The 19267-nt window shown below is 47.7% G+C and overlaps 1 protein-coding gene across 14 annotated transcripts; it reads right to left on the bottom strand.

Moving 5' to 3' along the window:
* Window positions 1–234: 234 nt before the first annotated feature.
* Window positions 235–9661, bottom strand: LOC125971910 (janus kinase and microtubule-interacting protein 3-like). Of its 14 annotated transcripts, XM_068651415.1 has the most exons (8): window positions 9499–9661; window positions 9261–9374; window positions 3224–3294; window positions 2983–3087; window positions 2726–2839; window positions 762–826; window positions 473–535; window positions 235–386 (listed from the first exon to the last, which is right to left on the bottom strand). In XM_068651415.1, the coding sequence occupies exons 6-8, from the start codon at window positions 819–821 to the stop codon at window positions 261–263; spliced, it is 249 nt and encodes an 82-aa protein (XP_068507516.1). In that variant the 5' UTR covers window positions 822–826; window positions 2726–2839; window positions 2983–3087; window positions 3224–3294; window positions 9261–9374; window positions 9499–9661; the 3' UTR covers window positions 235–260. The 14 variants fall into 14 exon arrangements, 13 of the variants coding, with proteins under 13 accessions (XP_068507516.1, XP_049581036.1, XP_049581034.1 ...); XR_011087126.1 differs by lacking the exons at window positions 9261–9374; window positions 9499–9661 and adding an exon at window positions 8703–9235; XM_049725079.2 differs by lacking the exons at window positions 9261–9374; window positions 9499–9661 and adding an exon at window positions 8677–9243 and having other exon boundaries at window positions 762–823; window positions 2726–2836.
* Between the last annotated feature and the right edge of the window lie 9606 nt (window positions 9662–19267).

Below are 19267 nucleotides of genomic sequence, written 5' to 3'. Positions count from 1 at the left end.
CCAATTGACACTAATAGTTTACTGGAATGTGTTTGCCCATCCTACTTTGTGGAATTTCACCACATGCGCTTTTGACGAAAATACTAAATTGAACTCAAGTGAAGCCAACACGCACCCCCCCCCCCCCCCCCCCCCCACACACACACACACACCTACACACACACACACAAACACACACACAAATGTTGATATGAACACTCCCTCTCCTGAAAGGCAGAGGCATGCATCCGGCCGTCCGTCCGTCTGTCACATCTCTGGCCTCAACACGCTTGTGCGAGTCTTCCCACCTCCAGCTCCAGGATGCGGAACTCAAGCAGTTCGTTTTGGTCTCGGATATCCTGGATGTGCTCTTTCAGACGCGCTTCTTCCGCCTCCATCCGCCTGACCTGAAAAGACAGTCAGACCTCATCTGCGGGGCTTCCGGACGGGTGTGACGCCAAGCGACTCCGCCCAGCGCCTTTCTTTCCGTCACCTTTTCGGCCAACTGCTGATTGCTCTGACGCAGCAGCTGCTTCTCCTCCACCCACTTGACATTCTAGAAGAGACAAACGCGTGGACAGCTTTGGAATGTTGTGTCATTTTCATCCACAAATTCTTTGGTTGACTGGAAAATGACATTTGCTTTTCTCCGCATTTTCCCAGCCACGTTCGGGGGGGGGGGGGGGGGGGGGGGGGGTTGGTCCAGTAATGCCAGACGAATGAGTGACTGAAGAATGTAGCTATTTTGTCTGAGAAAAAGGTGTGCTCATTGATAAGCTTACCTGTCCTTGTTGCTTCAGCGCTGACTCCAGATCTGCTACTCTGCTTTGATAGTGACCCATTTCTACTGTCATGTAACATGGGGGGAAGAGATGGTGCAAATGGTAAAATATGGATTGTTCACAGGAATAAATTGGCAGAGCTGAAATTCCAAATTTGTCCAAAAGATGGCGCCAGACCAAAACATGAGACCAAAAAAGGGGCCAAAATAAGCTAAGCAAGTTAAAATAGAAATAAAACAGGAACACGGTGTCGGATTGTGAGTCACTCATGGACGCACAAATGTGATTTTAACTTTTTGATTTCTTTGCTTGGCTAAAAATGTATTCTGTAACAGCTTAAAGCAATATTGTTAGTCAATTCGATCAAGGGACCCGTCACTATGAGAATAGTGGCGTGACATAAATTGTTTGGAGAAGCACAAATGTGATTTTTACTTCTTGATTTCTTTGCTTGGCTAAAAATTGATTCCCTCTTTCATGAACTGTGTTTTGCAATCGAATTGTTCTGGGATTGAATGATTTTATTAACACGGGTATCAGTGGGTGAAATTGTTCGGTTTCTGGAGTGATTAAGATTTGTAATTCTATTTCATGTTTCTTCAATAAATGTGTTGTGTATATTCATCTACTTTGTTGTGCGCTGATTTGTACTGAATGTACAATCGATGGTTCGGGGTTGATTTGACAATTTGATTAATGTGCGGGGGGTTATTATGGTATAACATAGGACCGTAATAAATAAAAGTAACATCAGACAATTTTAGAGAATTGAATAACTTTCGTAGTTATTTGAGACACGAGTGAATTTCAATCCGTTTGAAAGTTTGCTTCGTCTGAATAAATTAACGGAAGTGTTTGAATCGGATTATTGGTTTGGTGTAGAACTGAAAGTAATTTAATTATTTGAAGGGCGCAGGCCCGTTTCCCCTTTTGACGGGCCGCGTAAAAAGTAAAAAGTAAAAAGTAACTCCGAACATGTTAGAGAATTAAATAACTTTCGTAGATATTTAAGGGAAGAGTGAATTTCGTCAAAAGTGAATTCGTTTGAAAATTTACTTCCTCTAAATAAAATAACGACGATGGTTAAAATAGATCATTTGAGTTGGTGAAGGATAAAAGTATTTCGATTGTCCGTCGGGCGCGGCCCAGTTCTTAATTTTGTCGGGCCGCGTCAAAAGTTAAACAGGACACGATCGAAAAATAGACTTGCCTTCCAAATTAATTACTGGGCAAATCTAAATAGAGTAAGACATTTTTATTCGTTTTAAGAAAGTTGTTATTCTTTTTAAAGCAATCAAGTGGGGTGAAGCACACCGACAGTTAAGTGCTAGATCTACATATAAGAAGTTAGAATTAATAACGTAAAGTGCATTAATTTTCTCCTTAAATGCTATTATTGTCACACTTTTATTAATTCGATTCTCTTTCGAATAAACAAGTTGGTCGGCTCGCTGCTTGAGCGACCAAGTAGAACGGACCCATATCAACATTTACTTCGGCAAAACTAGTGCTAGGGTGCGCTATACAAACGAATCCCTGAGGTCTTAACAAAGACATCTAAAAATATCCGTAACATAATAAGAACTTCGAACATTAGCGGGGAGCCATCAATACGATGCGGTCACTTCGAAGTCTTGCCTCGAATTGAGTTACTCGGCTCGAGCTTAGGGTGACTTGAGAGGGATTGGCGTCGTACAGAAATTAGATTGATTCCGGTGGAGTTAATTTAACTCGGGTGGTTAGATTACGGACGAATCTCCGAACCCGGCTAAGACAAACCCGTTACCGGGAAGCCGGGGGCACCTTGTTGAAAGAGGTGCGTTTGACACTACCATCAGCTTTTCTCTGGTCTGAAAGGAGGAGGAGGGAGGCTCCTCCTCCTCCTTTCAGACCAGAGAACACCCGAGGCTGGGTGAGAACGGGGAGGCTGCGACCCGGCCGGGGGTTGCGGGAAGGGGCGCCACCTTGATCTCCTTCTCGGCGTCGTAGTCCCCTCCGCTGGTCTGGGCTAGCAGAGCGTAGGCTCGTTGCAGCGCTTGATATTCTTGCGTCAGCTGGCGGTAGCGAAGCTCCGCCTCCTCATGCACACACCAATGCAACACAGCACTAGTACCAGAATCAGTCAGACCGGCGACAAAGCACCCGCGACGCAAAGACGAGTCCGATTCCAGGCTGAAGAGGAATGTTTGGCGCCAATACGCTGGCAGAAATGGCGGGCTACCTCTTCGGGTTCCGTGTCGGGGGTTCTGTCGGTGTGAAAAGACAAGGACGATCCGTCCGAGTCCACCAACACGTCTTCGTCGTAGCCGTATAATGTTTCGATGACCTGCGGGCGCGGAAGCAAACATCTCTCTGAACAAACTGAAGCGACACCTCACGATGAATCGACGAGAGGAACGATAGCGAGAAAAAGGCCATTTCATCTTGCGCAACACCAAGCAGCCGCAAACAAACAGACTCACCTTGCAGGACCTCACGCTTTGTTCCTCCTCAGAGATTCTCGACGTCGGTATCGTAGCAGCAAATCTCTCTCCTGTCGACACAAATAATCCGCCTTTGAGATTCTTTGGATGCAAAGGGAACGAACGGCTCCGGCGCAGAAACAAACGCGACTCACGATGACATTTCTGACATGAGCTCCTGTCTCCAGAGCCTGAAAAACCCGTCACCGGCGATGATTGGAGGGACGCTCGTCTTTTCCAAAAGTGACAACTACAGGGTGTGTCAGGGTTTTCCAGATTATCTTTATCGTATGATTATGTTGCTTTGACTTTGACTGCAACCTGTAATAAATAATATTATTTATCCCTTATTTATCCCTATCGCTTATCCCTTCCTACACAAAGTCGTAAAACATCCCTTGCTATGTTTTGACTAGAGGTCAAGGGCTTTCTCTATTCAATCCACTCTTACACCCACCCTGTTTCTCTTAATAAAAATGCTCGTGCAGGAGCCGAGAGTCAGACTTCAAGTCAAGTCAAGTCAAGTTTATTTGTATAGCCCTAAATCACAAACAGTCTCAAAGGGCTTCACATAGCCAAAATTGACAATTAATCTCAAAGCATCCCCTGATCATAAACTCCCAAAAGGGCAAGGAAAAACTCAAAAAACCCCTACCAGGGGAAAATGAGAAACCTTGAGAAGGGACCACAGATGGAAGGATCCCCCTTTCAGGATCACCAGGTTATAATGGATGCAGAGAGTACACAAGTAATACATAATATGAAAATCAATGAAAAAAATGGATGTCGGAGGTGTCCTCGATTGTCCTGGCAGTGTCCTCAAGGGGGCCGAGCCGCAGCTCCTCCATCCCGAACTGGTCCCCGAGAATCCAGCCAGCCGCTATCCGCTTTCGAGCCACCTAACCCCCTCCCCAGCCGGGGAGGAGGTGGGCAGAGAGAACAGAACAAACTCCGGCCAAATCGGCCATCACAAGTTAGTTAAAGGCCATCTCATAGAAATGTGTCTTTAAACGTGTCTTAAATGTTTCTACTGAGGTAGTAGTTCTAATATCCATTGGTAGGGCATTCCAAAGCTCTGGAGCCCGAATAGAGAATGCTCTAGACCCTGCAGACATTTTCTTGGCCCTCGGTATAACTAAAAGACTAGCGTTTTGCGAACGAAGGTTACGAGACGGAACATAAGGAACGACTAGGTCGACGAGATATGAAGGCGCTAAGCCATGCAGTGCTTTATAGGTTAGTAGAAGAACCTTGAAGTCACATCTTAAATGGACCGGGAGCCAATGTAATTCGGCTAATATTGGGGTAATGTGATCAAATTTTCTTGACCGTGATAGCAGCCTCGCAGCGGCATTTTGGACTAACTGTAGACTTTTAATACTGGATTTAGGAAGACCAGAGAACAATACATTACAGTAGTCCAGGCGCGACGTGACGAACGCATGTATAATAGTTTCCGCATCCCCAGTCGAGAGGATAGGACGAATCTTAGCAATATTACGAAGGTGAAAAAACGCAATCCTGGTTATATTCTTAATGTGTTTTTGAAAGGAGAGCGTTTGGTCAAATATTACCCCGAGATTAGTTACCGTATCACTCTGAGTGATAGTACGGTTATCTATAGTTATAGTGGTTTGCTTAAATAAATGTTGATAACGAGTAGGACCAATTATCAACATCTCAGTTTTATCCGGGTTAAGACGAAGGAAATTGAGAGACATCCATTGCTTAATCTCCGCAAGGCACGCCTCGAGATTACAGCAGTCCTGTGGATCTGTCATCGATAACGGCATATATAATTGGGTGTCATCCGCGTAGCATTGAAAACTAATATTATATTTACGTATTATGCCCCCAAGCGGAATCATATAAATATTAAATAAAATCGGTCCGAGTACCGATCCCTGTGGGACACCACAAGTAACATTATAAAGCTCAGAGGACGTATTACCATGGACCACTCGGTGCGTCCTGCCTGATAGATAGGAATTGAACCAGCTTAGTGCTGACCCTGAGATACCAACACAACTTTTAAGACGCCCTAATAAAATATTGAAGTCTACAGTGTCAAAGGCAGCACTAAGATCAAGTAGTAACAATACAGACGACGTATTTGAATCCATAGCTATGAGGAGATCATTAGTCACTTTAGCAAGTGCTGTCTCTGTAGAATGATTGGCTCTAAAACCAGACTGAAAAGAGTCATATCGATTATTATCGACCATGTAATCAATAAGCTGCTGTGCTACTACTTTTTCGAGAAGTTTTGCTATGAATGGGAGGTTTGAAACTGGCCTATAATTACTGAGACAGTCCGGGTCAAGATTTGCTCGCTTAAGTAGTGGTTTAATAATAGCGGTTTTAAAGGCCATTGGCACTATCCCAGAGGAAACAGACAGATTGATAATATTTAAGATGGACGGTCCTAAAATTGGAAATAATTCTTTAAGTAGTTTGGCTGGAAGCGGGTCGAGTAAACATGTTGTTTGTTTAGCCGTACTAACCAATTTTGTAAGCATTTCAAGGGACACGCTTTTAAAATTTGAGAGGGTTATTGCATGATCCCCAGCGCTAGTAACCGGCGGAGCGATTGGCATGGTATTCTTGATCTCGTCCCTAATGGACTCAATCTTTTGAGCAAAAAATTTCATAAACTCGTCAGCTGAGTGGAAGGAGCTATCGGGGGTCGGCTGGCGCAGAGTTAGCTTTGCCACTGTATCAAATAAGTATTTAGGATTATTTTTATTAAGATTAATGACTTGCGAAAAATAACGAGTTTTTGCTAAAATAAGCGCATCTTTATATTTCAGGAGGCTGTCCTTCCATGCCTGATGGAAAACTTCAAGTTTGGTTAAACGCCATCTGCGCTCATGCTTTCTACATAATTGTTTAAACGTACGTGTTTCATCTGTGAACCACGGAGTTGGCCATCTACGGCGAGTTTTCAGACGTAGCGGTGCCACAGAGTCGATGGCTTTTAATAATGTCGCATTGAATTCATTTGTAAGATTATCGATAGAGCCACTGTACGCGGGAAACATGGCGGTTGCCGGCGACAGTAACTCAGATAGCACAGTTGCAGTCATGGAGTTAAAATTACGGCTGCTATAATTCTGATTGCTCTCTTGTCTTTGACAAGGAACTAAAATTTCAAATTTTATTCAAAAATGATCAGACAGAACAGTAGTGTATGGCAGTACTGTTATATTTGAGGTTGTTAGTCCTCGGGATAATACCAGATCTAAGGTATTTCCATTCTTATGCGTTGCTGCCTGTACAGCTTGCGCAAAACCAAACGTATCGATTAAAGTTTGAAATGCCGAAGTCAGTGGTTCCGACGGTGAATTCATGTGGATGTTGAAATCACCCATGATAACTATATTATCTGCATTTGTCACTAGATCAGCCACAACTTCTGAAAATTCATCCAGGAAGCCAGAGTAAGCCCCGGGTGGGCGGTAAATAACAACAAGATAGAATGACGGTAACGCAGTGGATCGCACAATGAGAACTTCAAATGTTTTAAATACGTGAATTGAGCGAGGCCTAAATCTAAGCTCAGAATTTGAGATGAGGGCGACACCCCCACCCTTTTTTCGAGGACGAGCCACATGCGAGCTCACAAAATTTGGAGGCGAGGCCTCGTTAAGTGGCAGCAGTTCATTAGGTTTTAACCAGGTCTCGCAAAGACCAAAAACGTTTAGATTATGTTCCGTGATAAGGTCATTAACGAGAACTGCTTTCGTATGAAGTGATCTAATATTCATAAAACCGAATTTAAGTGTAATTGGTTGATCAGGGTGCGTATCTATCGAAGGATTTTTAAACGGGATGCGAGTAAAATTGTGTTCTCTAGGCCTAATATCACCTCTCAAAAGTTTATTAGGGCGGTGGGATGAAACGACCGTGGGAATTTGATGATGAGTATTTGTTACACATGTGAAGTTATCTAAAACAGGCACCGTTTCATCAGCAAGACCGGTCGGGACGGAGTGATTGGATTTGTCTACTACCCCAGTAGAAAGTGTGTTTATGTGTACTGCAGCACTATTTAAACTGTCGCGCTCCAGTCTACACGAGGAGCTATGTGTATGCTGAAAGTCTAGCCTAGCGCTAGTTAACTTTAACTTAACAGACTCCAAACCCATCCTCACAGGTGGTCTAATCACCTGTGCCCTGACCTGCTCTAAAGTGACCTGTCATGAGTGGCTCAAACAGTAATCTATATTCCTAGAAAGAGTGAAGGCGCCTTCACGGTTAGGGTGAAGGCCGTCCTTCCTCAGCAGGTCGGGGCGGCCCCAGAAGGAGGACCAGTTATCTATAAAATACAGTCCCTGCTTTTTACAGAACCCAGCCATCCATCGATTAAGGGAGACTAATCTACTAAACCTCTCATCAGTGCCTCTCCCAGGCAGGGGGCCAGAGACAAATACTCGATGCCGACTCATCTTTCTGGCAAGATCACAAGTCCTCGCTATGTTTTTCTTTGTGATCTCTGACTGTCTCATCCTAACATCATTGGAGCCGACGTGTATCACTATGTCCGAGTAGCTAGTGTTGTTGGAACTACGCTGTTGACTAGGCCTATTGCGAGTCAGCTCCCTAAGATTAGCTTCTATGTCGGGTGCTCTGCCCCCAGGAATACACATTACCGTGGCTGGATTTTTAAGCGTAATGTTGCGGGTAATGGAGTCGCCTATGACCAAAGTGCGAGGGCCAGCAGACCGAGATGACTTTGGACGGCTATGCGTCTTACCTGGCTCATCGCGATTAGCAAGCCGCTTGGGGCTAATGCTAACCGGGCTAGCGGGCTGACTACAGCCCGCGTCTGTGTCCGCCGCAACTACTGTTATCGCACTATTCTGCTCTAACTGGCGGACACGTCCCTCTAGCAGAGACAACCTCTCTAAGAGAAGGGTGCAGTTGGTGCACGAAGCCGTACATACCTCTTGGTCCGCTGCCATACTTTGTGTCCGAAGAGCGACGATCTGTCAGAACAACCCGGAAGTGTTTCAGAACTTTGAAGGAACGTCACACCATCATTCGTACAACGGATGGACTCTCCACCTGCAGGTGTCCAAAAGAACTTACTTGTCTCCCGTGTGGTTCTTGCAAAATAAGTTGGAGCGAGCGCAACTCTAACAGGGTGCATTTTGCCACTAGCTGCCTACGGACAATGACGTTGCGCTCGCGGCTCATGGTTGACGGGCTGAGCAGCCGGGCGAGTCCGTCGTTTTCAGCGCACAGCGAGTGGCAAAGGCGCTGACAAAACGGGAGCTTTGAGCTGCTGAAAACGGCAAAACAAGTCTAAAGCGTGTTCAAACGCGTGCGCACAATGCTCCTGCTTGAAAGGTCGGAATTTAAGGGGCCAATTTTTTGGATGGCGGCCGCCGGCCAAGCTTTGGACGGAAAAGGTTTCCTGGCGACAGCGAGCGAGCGCGGCGCTGCCGTACGTGCACCGAGTCGCCTGCCTGAAGACCTTGGACAAGTCGTCGATGATGTGCCGCTGCTCCACAACTTGAAGGAACTCCATTTCACCGTCCTGCTGGCCGCAACCGCGCTCCAGGTCATTGAGCGAACTAGGCCTTCTCTGTGGAACACAAATGCAGTGGACTCTGTTGGCACGCCGCCGTTGTCCGCGTCGACTTACCAAGCTTGCCATCTCCTCGTTCTCCTGGGTGACAAAGCGCACTTTGTTTTCAAGGCGACACAGCACCAGCGAGAGTTCTTCATTCTTCCTGCTCAGGCGTTTGTTTTTGTACAGGAGTGGCAGAAAGTGGCTTTCTGTTTCTCTCAGTCGCTTAGGCTGCAAGCATGAAGTGCGGGATGCGAAAGACGCACAACACGCGGGCCAGAACGTATCCATTCCTTTTGCATCGGTTTGAACGGAATCGTGGCTTTGGCTTCCAATAAAAGACATCTACCAGGCAACCGACTCGCCGCGCCGCTCAACTAATAAGAAAGCGCAATGGGTGCCTCGCTGGATGGCGCGCATCAAACGTAGCGCAAACCTTCAAGCGTGCCGTCAATAAATTACCAGTTCATTGCGCTCTTCAGAAAGCAGGGCGTTTCAATCCTCCAGTTTCCTGATGACTGCGCTGAGCTCAGCGATTTTCAGATGAAACCTTCGCGTGTCCCGATCCTCCTGAGACTGAAAACGCCCCGCAACACACACACACAACCACTCGTTCAAAGTTCAAAACTGTTTTTGTGCTACCTTCCTCCAGCAACGAACTAAGTCATGCGTACTGCAAGTGTGTGATGAGGTGGCTTACGCTATGAAGAGGATTGCTAGTAGCGCCGTTGACCCCACTTCCAGGGTAGTTTAGGCCCGCCCTTTGGGAATCCCTCAGGGCAGCGATCTGCTGCTCGGCAGCCTGAGTCTGCAGCTGAAGGCGGTGGACGTGGCCGGCCCCAGGGATTTATCCAAAACACTAACCGCTCTGTCTTTCAGCTTGATCTCATCCATCTGGATGTACAAACGGGGAGCGCTCAGGCAGGCGGGCAAACTCATTTGCCAGAATTGTGACAAAAACAAAGAGAGCAACCGGCCAATTTTTATCTTGAATCGACTAGAACACCATTGCTGTGACAAAAGCGAAGCGAGCAACCGGACGTTTTCTTCTTGTGAAATAGAATAGAATAGAATGCCTTAGGTGTCATTGCACTGCAGGTATACAACGAAATTGGGAACATAGCCACGCACCGCGCATCTGATCAGTCCTACCAGTCGGCGGATCTCCCTCTCGCAGTCTCTCTTGGTTCGGCTCAGCTCCTCCCGATGCTGGTGATGAGCCGATCGGAGCTCGGCCGCTCGGGACTGCCAGGCCTGCTGGGCCGCTGCCAGGGCTTCTTCCGCGCTCCTGGTGGAGGCGACACCGCTCGGTCTCCCGACACCGCCGCGTCTCCTCCACTTCCGCCAGCAAAGCGCCCCCGCTCCTCACCTGAGCAGACATTGCGCCACATCGGGGCTTGAGACCGCAACGGAGCGCCGCGACGCTTACTGGGGACAAGCTACACAATACGGTAGCGGCCGCATCGGAGTCCGACGTGGCGTGCGGATAGTCAGACACGGATTGAGCGAATCACCTTGTCCATGGAGCCGTCCCTCAGGCTGAGGACCAAGGCATTCAGTCGCTGGATCTCTCCATCTTTGATTTTGATCACTCTCATCAGCTCCATTTCATGCTGCCGCAGTAATGTCTCCCTGGTAACGGCTAACTCTTTCTGCTTCTCCTCATGGAGTTTGCTTTTGAGTTCCGTCATGGCGGCGGTGGCACGGTGGTGCTCTGCCCGCAGGTCCTGACTTCTCTCTCTCTCCAGACAGCTGACCTGACATGACTTAGACAAACTTTATTGTCATCTTGTCTGCACATGGTGCATACAAAACGAAATTTTGTTGCACACGGCTTACAACAAAGTAGTGATATTGCAGTTGAATAGAAGTAACATATCCTATGAAAATATATATATACATATACTGTGTATATATATTACAAATAAGTATAAAGTGCAGCAGTGCTAATTATGCAATAGTGCAAGTAGGCAAAACAGTATTCAAGAGTGTGCAGAGGAATGCTAAACCATGTATTAAACTTCTATTTAAAGGGTTTACACAAGTTCAGTAAAGTTGGTAGTGCGAGATAGTGCAAGATAGAGGTCCGTAGTGTCATAAAGTACAGTTTTGTGAATGTGTGATGCAGAGTTCAGTTTAGAGCTCAACAGTTCTAATGTTCAACAGTCTGATGACAGCAGGGAAAAAGCTGTTGCAGAACCTGGTGGACCTGCAGCGGATTGTTCGAAACCTCTTCCCAGAGGGCAGCAGGGAGAACAGTCCATGGTGGGGGTGTGATGGGTCATTGATGATGTTACGGGCACGGGACATGCAGCGCTGAGATGAAATGTCCTGAATGGAGGGAAGAGGAGCCCCTATGATCCTCTCTGCTGTCCTCACCACTCTCCTCACGTTCTTCCAATCGGAGGCGGTGCAGCCTCCACACCACACAGAGAGTCAGCTTGTCAGAATGCTCTCTATGGTGCTCCTGTAGAACGTCCTCATGATGGGTGGGGGCAGGTGGGCTCTCCTCATCCTCCGCAGGAAGTACAAGCGCTTCTGTGCCCTCTTGACCAGTGCCGTAGTGTTCATAGTCCAGGTGAGGTCTTCTGTGATGTGGACCCCCAGGAATTTGGTGCTGCTGACCACCTCCACAGCTGAGCTGTTGATGATCAGTGGAGCGTGGTGAGGCTGGTTTTTCCTGAAGTCGACGATGATCTCCTTCATCTTCTCCACATTCAGGATCAGGCTGTTGTCTCTGCACCAGCCCACCAGCTGCTCCACCTCCTCTCTGTAGTCCAGGTCGTTGTTGTCTCTGATGAGCCCCACCACCGTTGTGTCGTCTGCGAACTTCACGATGTGATTGGTGGTGAACCTGGGGACGCAGTCGTGTGTCATCAGGGTGAACAGCAGGGGGCTCAGGACGCAGCCCTGAGGGGAGCCTGTGCTGAGGGTGATGACATCAGAGGTGTTCTGTCCGACCCGGACTGACTGAGGTCTGTTGGTGAGGAAGTCTAGCAGCCAGTTGCGAAGGGGGGTGTTGAAGCCCAGGTGTTCCAATTTTCCTACTAGATGCTGTGGGATGATGGTGTTAAACGCTGAGCTGAAGTCCAGGAACAGCATCCGAACATGGGTGTTCTTCTCCTCCAGGTGAGCCAGGCTCAGGTGAAGAACGGAGGAGATGGCGTCCTGAGTGGAGCGGTTTTGCCGGTCGGCAAACTGGAACGGGTCAAATAATGGGGGGAGTCTGGAAACGATGTGATCTTTAAGCAGCCTTTCGAAGCACTTCATCTTGACCGGAGTCAGTGCAACAGGCCGGTAATCATTAAATGAGGTGATTTGAGGTTTCTTCGGCACCGGAATGATGGAGGCAGTCTTAAAGCACACTGGCACTGTGGCTTGGCCCAGCGAGGTGTTAAAAATGTCTGTGATGACCCCAGCCAGCTGACTTGCACATTCCCTGAACACACGCCCAGGAATGTTGTCGGGGCCAGGGGCCTTACGGGGGTTGACTCTCCTCAGGGTCTTCAACACATCGGCGGAGTCAAGGCAGAGTACCTCCTCTTCCTGATGGGGGACAGTTTTAACTGCTGGAGTGCCATTTAGTGCCTCGAACCTCCCAAAGAAGTTATTTAGACCATTTAGAAAGTCAGCATCAACTTCACCCACCGGGGGGGGAGGGTGAGTTGTAGTCTGTAATCGCCCGTATGCCTTGCCACATACTCCTGGTGTTGTTGGCGTCGTGGAAACGATCCTGAATTTTTCGACTGTGGTCTCGCTTCGCTACCCTGATGGCACGGTTCAAGTTGGCTCTCGCTGTCCTCAGTGTCTCCTTGTCGCCAGACTTGAAGGCAGAGTTCCGCGCTCGTGGCGTTTGACGTACCTCCTCAGTCATCCAGGGTCGTTGGTTGCCCCGGGTGATATTCTTAGTGGTGCTGACGTCCTCCGTGCATTTGTTGACGTAGGCTGACACAGTCATGGCACACGCATGTCAAATCTACATCGGGGAAACTGGGAGGGAGGGAGGGAGGGAGGCAAGCAGGGAGGCAGGCAGGCAGGGAGGCAGGCAGGGAGGCAGGCAGGGAAGCAGGCAGGGAGGAAGGCAGTGTCTGTCTGTTGAGGTTTTCACCTTGTTCTTCTCCTGCTGAAGTTATAACTGGACGTCCATCAGTTTGGCTCTCAGCTCGTCATTGGCGGCCTGAAAGGCGTCCGTTCGCTCCGCCTTGACCCGCCCTGCCGGAGCTCGTTTGGACATCTCTTACTCGAATCTCGCCCGGTCGTCAGTCAGAGATCACAACATTTGTACCTGGAGAGCACAAACGCAGCGCTGTTTTCCACTGGCTTCGGACTCAACTTCAATCGGTACCGTAACGTACAACATCATAAACATAGATCTAGCTTGACTTATTCATTGAATAAATGCATTTGGTTCTTCAAAACTGCATCACGCAACATAGCGTGACCGAGACGGCCGTTATCCACCTGCGTGAAGTTATTTGGTGAAATGAATGAGATGTTTAAGACACCATCGTTCTGTCTCTATGTAGATGAAGGGAAATAATCGATTGCTGAAGGTCCAAAGGTGTTGTGATAAACAAATAAACACTTTAGTGATTAGTGACATATTTGTAATAAACATATTAGGCAGGATAATCACATATGTTAACTTGACTGCCCACACTGTATTTATTTATGGTTATTTGTTAAATCGAGTACTGTTAGACATGAAATAGGAAGTGTTTCACATAAATGGACGACGAAAGGGGTACTCACCATTGTAGCTCCTGCTGGTCAATGATATGAGCCTCTTCTTGCAGTGGAAAACATACAGCCAACAAACACCGTGGAACCTAAAGGAATGAAATTAAACATTAACATTTAGCCTCAACCAACATTCACAAACGTAAATCTTTTTAAACACAATGAGTTGTACTTACCGTGTACGATCTAGACGGTCCACTTGCAAGCAGAAAATAAAGATATTTCTGTTGATAATCGTCGTGTTTGTATCCGTTGTCTCGCTCAAGGCCATTGCGCCCACAGATTTGAATTTTGGCGAGAGTTCAGCCTATTGACGTCATTTCCGCGGTGTAGTACCCGCATATCTGAAACGGCAAAGTTAAGAGTAGAGTTAAAGTTTTTAATCAACGCAATAATTTACAACCGTTGACCAGTCGATATAATCGTCGAAATTTGTCGTCTGTGGCTGGAAGCAGACGCCGAGTTCGACGTTCCTCCCAAACGCCACACTCCCTCGCTTTTCAGGGCTACACAAAAAAAAACATATTTTTCAAAACAACGAGTTGTAATTACCTTGTACGCTCTAGACCAGGAGTGTCAAAGTCAAATGGACGGAGGGCCAAATAAAAAATTTAGCTACAAGCCGAGGGCCGGATTGATTGAATGTTCATTGAAATGTTTTTAAATGACGCATATAGTCTAGTGAACCTAATTGAACCTACTGAAAACCTAACAAATATATTCCAATATGATCAGATAAATAAAGCAATATTTTCTTATGGCTCTGTCAGTAATCTTTCATTTTCAACAGACAAAAAAGACAAATTTCCTTTATATAAAAAATCCCCATAACATGAACATTAAATGAAAGAAACCTGTATTGTTTAAGGCACCATCAGTAACCTATATTTTATATTTTAGCAAAAGTGGGCTAAATTTACTTCAAAGAAAAAAATAATAGCAATTTTCTATCATCCACTCAACTGAAATATTTTTAAAATATAATTGGATTGAAATACAATAAAATAAAGTGCAAAAATCTATTAATCAAAAACAACTTTCCTCAAGGAGAAGTAACATGCAGTGAAAACAAATATTAAACTTTAACTTTTAAACTTTCTATTTTAGCAAAAGTGGGCTAAATTTACTTCAAAGAAAAAAAAATCTGCGTCTTTCGTTTCATAATGTCATCTCAGATTATACTCTTTCAGTACCGCCACACTTTCTCCACACAGAAGACACACAGGTTTTCCAGCTACCTCCGTGAACATATACTCCAACTCCCACCTTGTTTGAAACCCCCCGGTTCTCAGTGTCCACCTTCCTTTTTGCCATTTTTGATGGGTATCTGAAAGTTAATTTTACAGTTATGCTGACGACTGCTGTGCTAATAATAAACACTGAAATGAAGCAGCGTACTGCTCGGTGCGTCACCGTTGCATTGTGGGAAATGTAGTATTGGTGCGTGTAAAAGATCTGCGGACTTCCGGCTTGCTGCGGTCTGCCGGCCGGTTCTAATAATAAATCAAGATCATCCCAGGGGCCGTAAAAAACCTTCTCGCGGGCCGGATGTGGCCCGCGGGCCTTGACTCTGACATATGTGCTCTAGACGGTCAAGTTGCAAGCTGAAAACAAAAATATTTGTCTTGTTAGTCGTCGTGTTACTAACCGCTGTGTCTTGTTTGCCAGCATTGCCGCTTTCCTACTTCCTGTTGCAAGTCACGCCCACGGATTATAATTTTGCCGTGAGTTCCGCCTATTGACATCATGTCCGCGTCACATGACTGCGACATAATATTATCTAAAACTGTTTGTGCGGTATTGTGTTGTTTTGTGCGGTATTGTGTTATTCTGTGCGGCGTCGTGTTGTTCTGTGCGGCGTCGTGTTGTTCAGTGCGGCGTCGTGTTGTTCAGTGCGGCGTCGTGTTGAGGGAGGTAAAAACACTACACAGTAGTTGCCATAATATTGCACATTGTATATTGACGTGAAGAATGCGTACAGTTATTACAAGCATCTCCATGTCCCTGTTCATGTCCATGTCACCTCCTCCCCCCCAGTGAGGAGTTGAATAGCTTGATGGCTTGGGGGACAAAGGAGTTCAGTGCGGCATGGTGTTGTTCAGTGCGGGATGGTGTTGTTCAGTGCGGCATGGTGTTGTTCAGTGCGGCATGGTGTTGTTCAGTGCGGCATGGTGTTGTTCAGTGCGGCATGGTGTTGTTCAGTGCGGCATAATGTTGTTCAGTGCGGCATGGTGTTGTTCAGTGTGGGATGGTGTTGTTCAGTGCGGGATGGTGTTGTTCAGTGCAGGATGGTGTTGTTCAGTGCGGCATAATGTTGTTCAGTGCGGCATGGTGTTGTTCAGTGCGGCATGGTGTTGTTCAGTGCGGCATAATGTTGTTCAGTGCGGCATAATGTTGTTCAGTGCGGCATGGTGTTGTTCAGTGCGGCATGGTGTTGTTCATTGCGGCATGGTGTTGTTCAGTGCGGCATGGTGTTGTTCAGTGCGGCATGGTGTTGTTCAGTGCGGCATGGTGTTGTTCAGTGCGGCATGGTGTTGTTCAGTGGGGCATGGTGTTGTTCAGTGCGTCATAGTGTTGTTTAGTGCGGGATGGTGTTCAGTGCGGCATGATGTTTTTCAGTGCGGCATGGTGTTGTACAGTGCAGGATGGTGTTGTTCAGTGTGGCATGGTGTTGTTCAGTGCAGCATGGTGTTGTGCAGTGCGGCATGGTGTTGTTCAGTGCGGCATGGCGTTGTTCAGTGCGGCATGGTGTTGTTCAGTGCGGGATGGTGTTGTTCAGTGCGGCATGGTGTTGTTCAATGCGGCATGGTGTTGTTCAGTGCGGGATGGTGTCGTTTAGTGCGGCATGGTGTTTTTCAGTGCGGCATAATGTTGTTTAGTGCGGCATGGTGTTGTTCAGTGCGGCATGGTGTTGTTCAGTGCGGCATAATGTTGTTCAGTGCGGCATAATGTTGTTAAGTGCGGGATGGTGTTGTTCAGTGCAGGATGGTGTTGTTCAGTGCAGCATGGTGTTGTTCAGTGCGGGATGGTGTCTTTCAGTGCGGCATGGTGTCGTTCAGTGCGGCATGGTGTCGTTCAGTGCGGCATGGTGTCGTTCAGTGCAGCATGGTGCGTTCAGTGCGGCATAGTGTTGTTCAGTGCGGCATGGTGTTGTTCATTGCGGGATGGTGTTGTTCAGTGCGGCATGGTGTTGTTCAGTGCGGCATGGTGTTGTTCAGTGCGGCATGGTGTTGTTCAGTGCGGCATGGTGTTGTTCAGTGCGGCATGGTGTTGTTCAGTGCAGGATGGTGTTGTTCAGTGTGGCATGGTGTTGTTCAGTGCAGCATGGTGTTGTTCAGTGCGGCATGGTGTTGTTCAGTGCGGCATGGTGTTGTTCAGTGCGGCATGATGTTGTTCAGTGTGGCATAATGTTGTTCAGTGCGGCATGGTGTTCAGTGCAGGATGGTGTTGTTCAGTGCGGGATGGTGTTGTTCAGTGCGGGATGGTGTTGTTCAGTGCGGCATGGTGTTGTTCAAAGCGGCATGGTGTTGTTCAGTGCGGGATGGTGTTGTTCAGTGCGGCATAATGTTGCTCAGTGCGGCATACTGTTGTTCAGTGCGGCATGGTGTTGTTCAGTGCGGCATGGTGTTGTTCAGTGCGGCATAATAATGTTCAGTGCGGCATAATGTTGTTCAGTGCGGCATAATGTTGTTCAGTGCGGCATGGTGTTGTTCAGTGCGGCATGGTGTTGTTCAGTGCGGGATGGTGTTGTGCAGTGCGGCATGGTGTTGTTCAGTGTGGCATGGCGTTGTTCAGTGCGGCATGGTGTTGTTCAGTGCGGGATGGTGTTGTTCAGTGCGGCATGGTGTTGTTCAGTGCGGCATGGTGTTGTTCAGTGCGGCATGGTGTTGTTCAGTGCGGCATGGTGTTGTTCAGTGCGGCATAATGTTGTTCAGTGCGGCATGGTGTTGTTCAGTGCGACATGGTGTTGTTCAGTGTGGCATGGTGTTGTTCAGTGCGGCATGGTGTTGTTCAATGCGGCATGGTGTTGTTCAGTGCGGCATGGTGTTGTTCAGTGTGGCATAATGTTGTTCAGTGCGGCATGGTGTTCAGTGCAGGATGGTGTTGTTCAGTGCGGGATGGTGTTGTTCAGTGCAGGATGGTGTTGTTCAGTGCGGCATGGTGTTGTTCAAAGCGGCATGGTGTTGTTCAGTGCGGGATGGTGTTGTTCAGTGCGGCATAATGTTGCTCAGTGCGGCATAATGTTGTTCAGTGCGGCATGGTGTTGTTCAGTGCGGCATGGTGTTGTTCACTGCGGGATGGTGTTTTTCAGTGCGGCATGGTGTTGTTCGTGCTGCATGGTGTTGTTCAGTGCGGCATGGTGTTGTTCATTGCGGCATGGTGTTGTTCAGTGCGGCATGGTGTTGTTCAGTGCGGCATGGTGTTGTTCAGTGCGGCATGGTGTTGTTCAGTGGGGCATGGTGTTGTTCAGTGCGTCATAGTGTTGTTTAGTGCGGGATGGTGTTGTTCAGTGCGGCATGGTGTTTTTCAGTGTGGCATGGTGTTGTACAGTGCGGAATGGTGTTGTTCAGTGCGGAATGGTGTTGTTCAGTGCGGCATAATGTTGTTCAGTGCGGCATAATGTTGTTCAGTGCGGGATGGTGTTGTTCAGTGCAGGATGGTGTTGTTCAGTGCAGCATGGTGTTGTTCAGTGCGGGATGGTGTCTTTCAGTGCGGCATGGTGTCGTTCAGTGCGGCATGGTGTCGTTCAGTGCGGCATGGTGTCGTTCAGTGCAGGATGGTGTTGTTCAGTGCGGGATGGTGTTGTTCAGTGCAGGATGGTGTTGTTCAGTGCAGCATAATGTTGTTCAGTGCGGCATGGTGTTGTTCAGTGTGGCATGGTGTTGTTCAGTGTGGCATGGTGTTGTTCAGTGCAGCATGGTGTTGTGCAGTGCGGCATGGTGTTGTTCAGTGCGGCATGGCGTTGTTCAGTGCGGCATGGTGTTGTTCAGTGCGGCATGGTGTTGTTCAATGCGGCATGGTGTTGTTCAGTGCGGGATGGTGTCGTTTAGTGCGGCATGGTGTTTTTCAGTGCGGCATAATGTTGTTTAGTGCGGCATGGTGTTGTTCAGTGCGGCATGGTGTTGTTCAGTGCGGCATGGTGTTGTTCAGTGCGGCATAATGTTGTTCAGTGCGGCATAATGTTGTTCAGTGCGGCATGGTGTTGTTCAGTGCGGCATGGTGTTGTTCATTGCGGCATGGTGTTGTTCAGTGCAGCATGGTGTTGTTCAGTGCGGCATGGTGTTGTTCAGTGCGGCATGGTGTTGTTCAGTGCGGCATGGTGTTGTTCAGTGGGGCATGGTGTTGTTCAGTGCGTCATAGTGTTGTTTAGTGCGGGATGGTGTTCAGTGCGGCATGATGTTTTTCAGTGCGGCATGGTGTTGTACAGTGCAGGATGGTGTTGTTCAGTGTGGCATGGTGTTGTTCAGTGCAGCATGGTGTTGTGCAGTGCGGCATGGTGTTGTTCAGTGCGGCATGGCGTTGTTCAGTGCGGCATGGTGTTGTTCAGTGCGGGATGGTGTTGTTCAGTGCGGCATGGTGTTGTTCAATGCGGCATGGTGTTGTTCAGTGCGGGATGGTGTCGTTTAGTGCGGCATGGTGTTTTTCAGTGCGGCATAATGTTGTTTAGTGCGGCATGGTGTTGTTCAGTGCGGCATGGTGTTGTTCAGTGCGGCATAATGTTGTTCAGT

Source organism: Syngnathus scovelli, chromosome 7, assembly GCF_024217435.2.
Source record: "Syngnathus scovelli strain Florida chromosome 7, RoL_Ssco_1.2, whole genome shotgun sequence".
NCBI lineage: Eukaryota > Metazoa > Chordata > Actinopteri > Syngnathiformes > Syngnathidae > Syngnathus > Syngnathus scovelli.
Note: the sequence above shows the minus strand (reverse complement) of the source record. Positions and strands in the feature narration are given on the sequence as shown.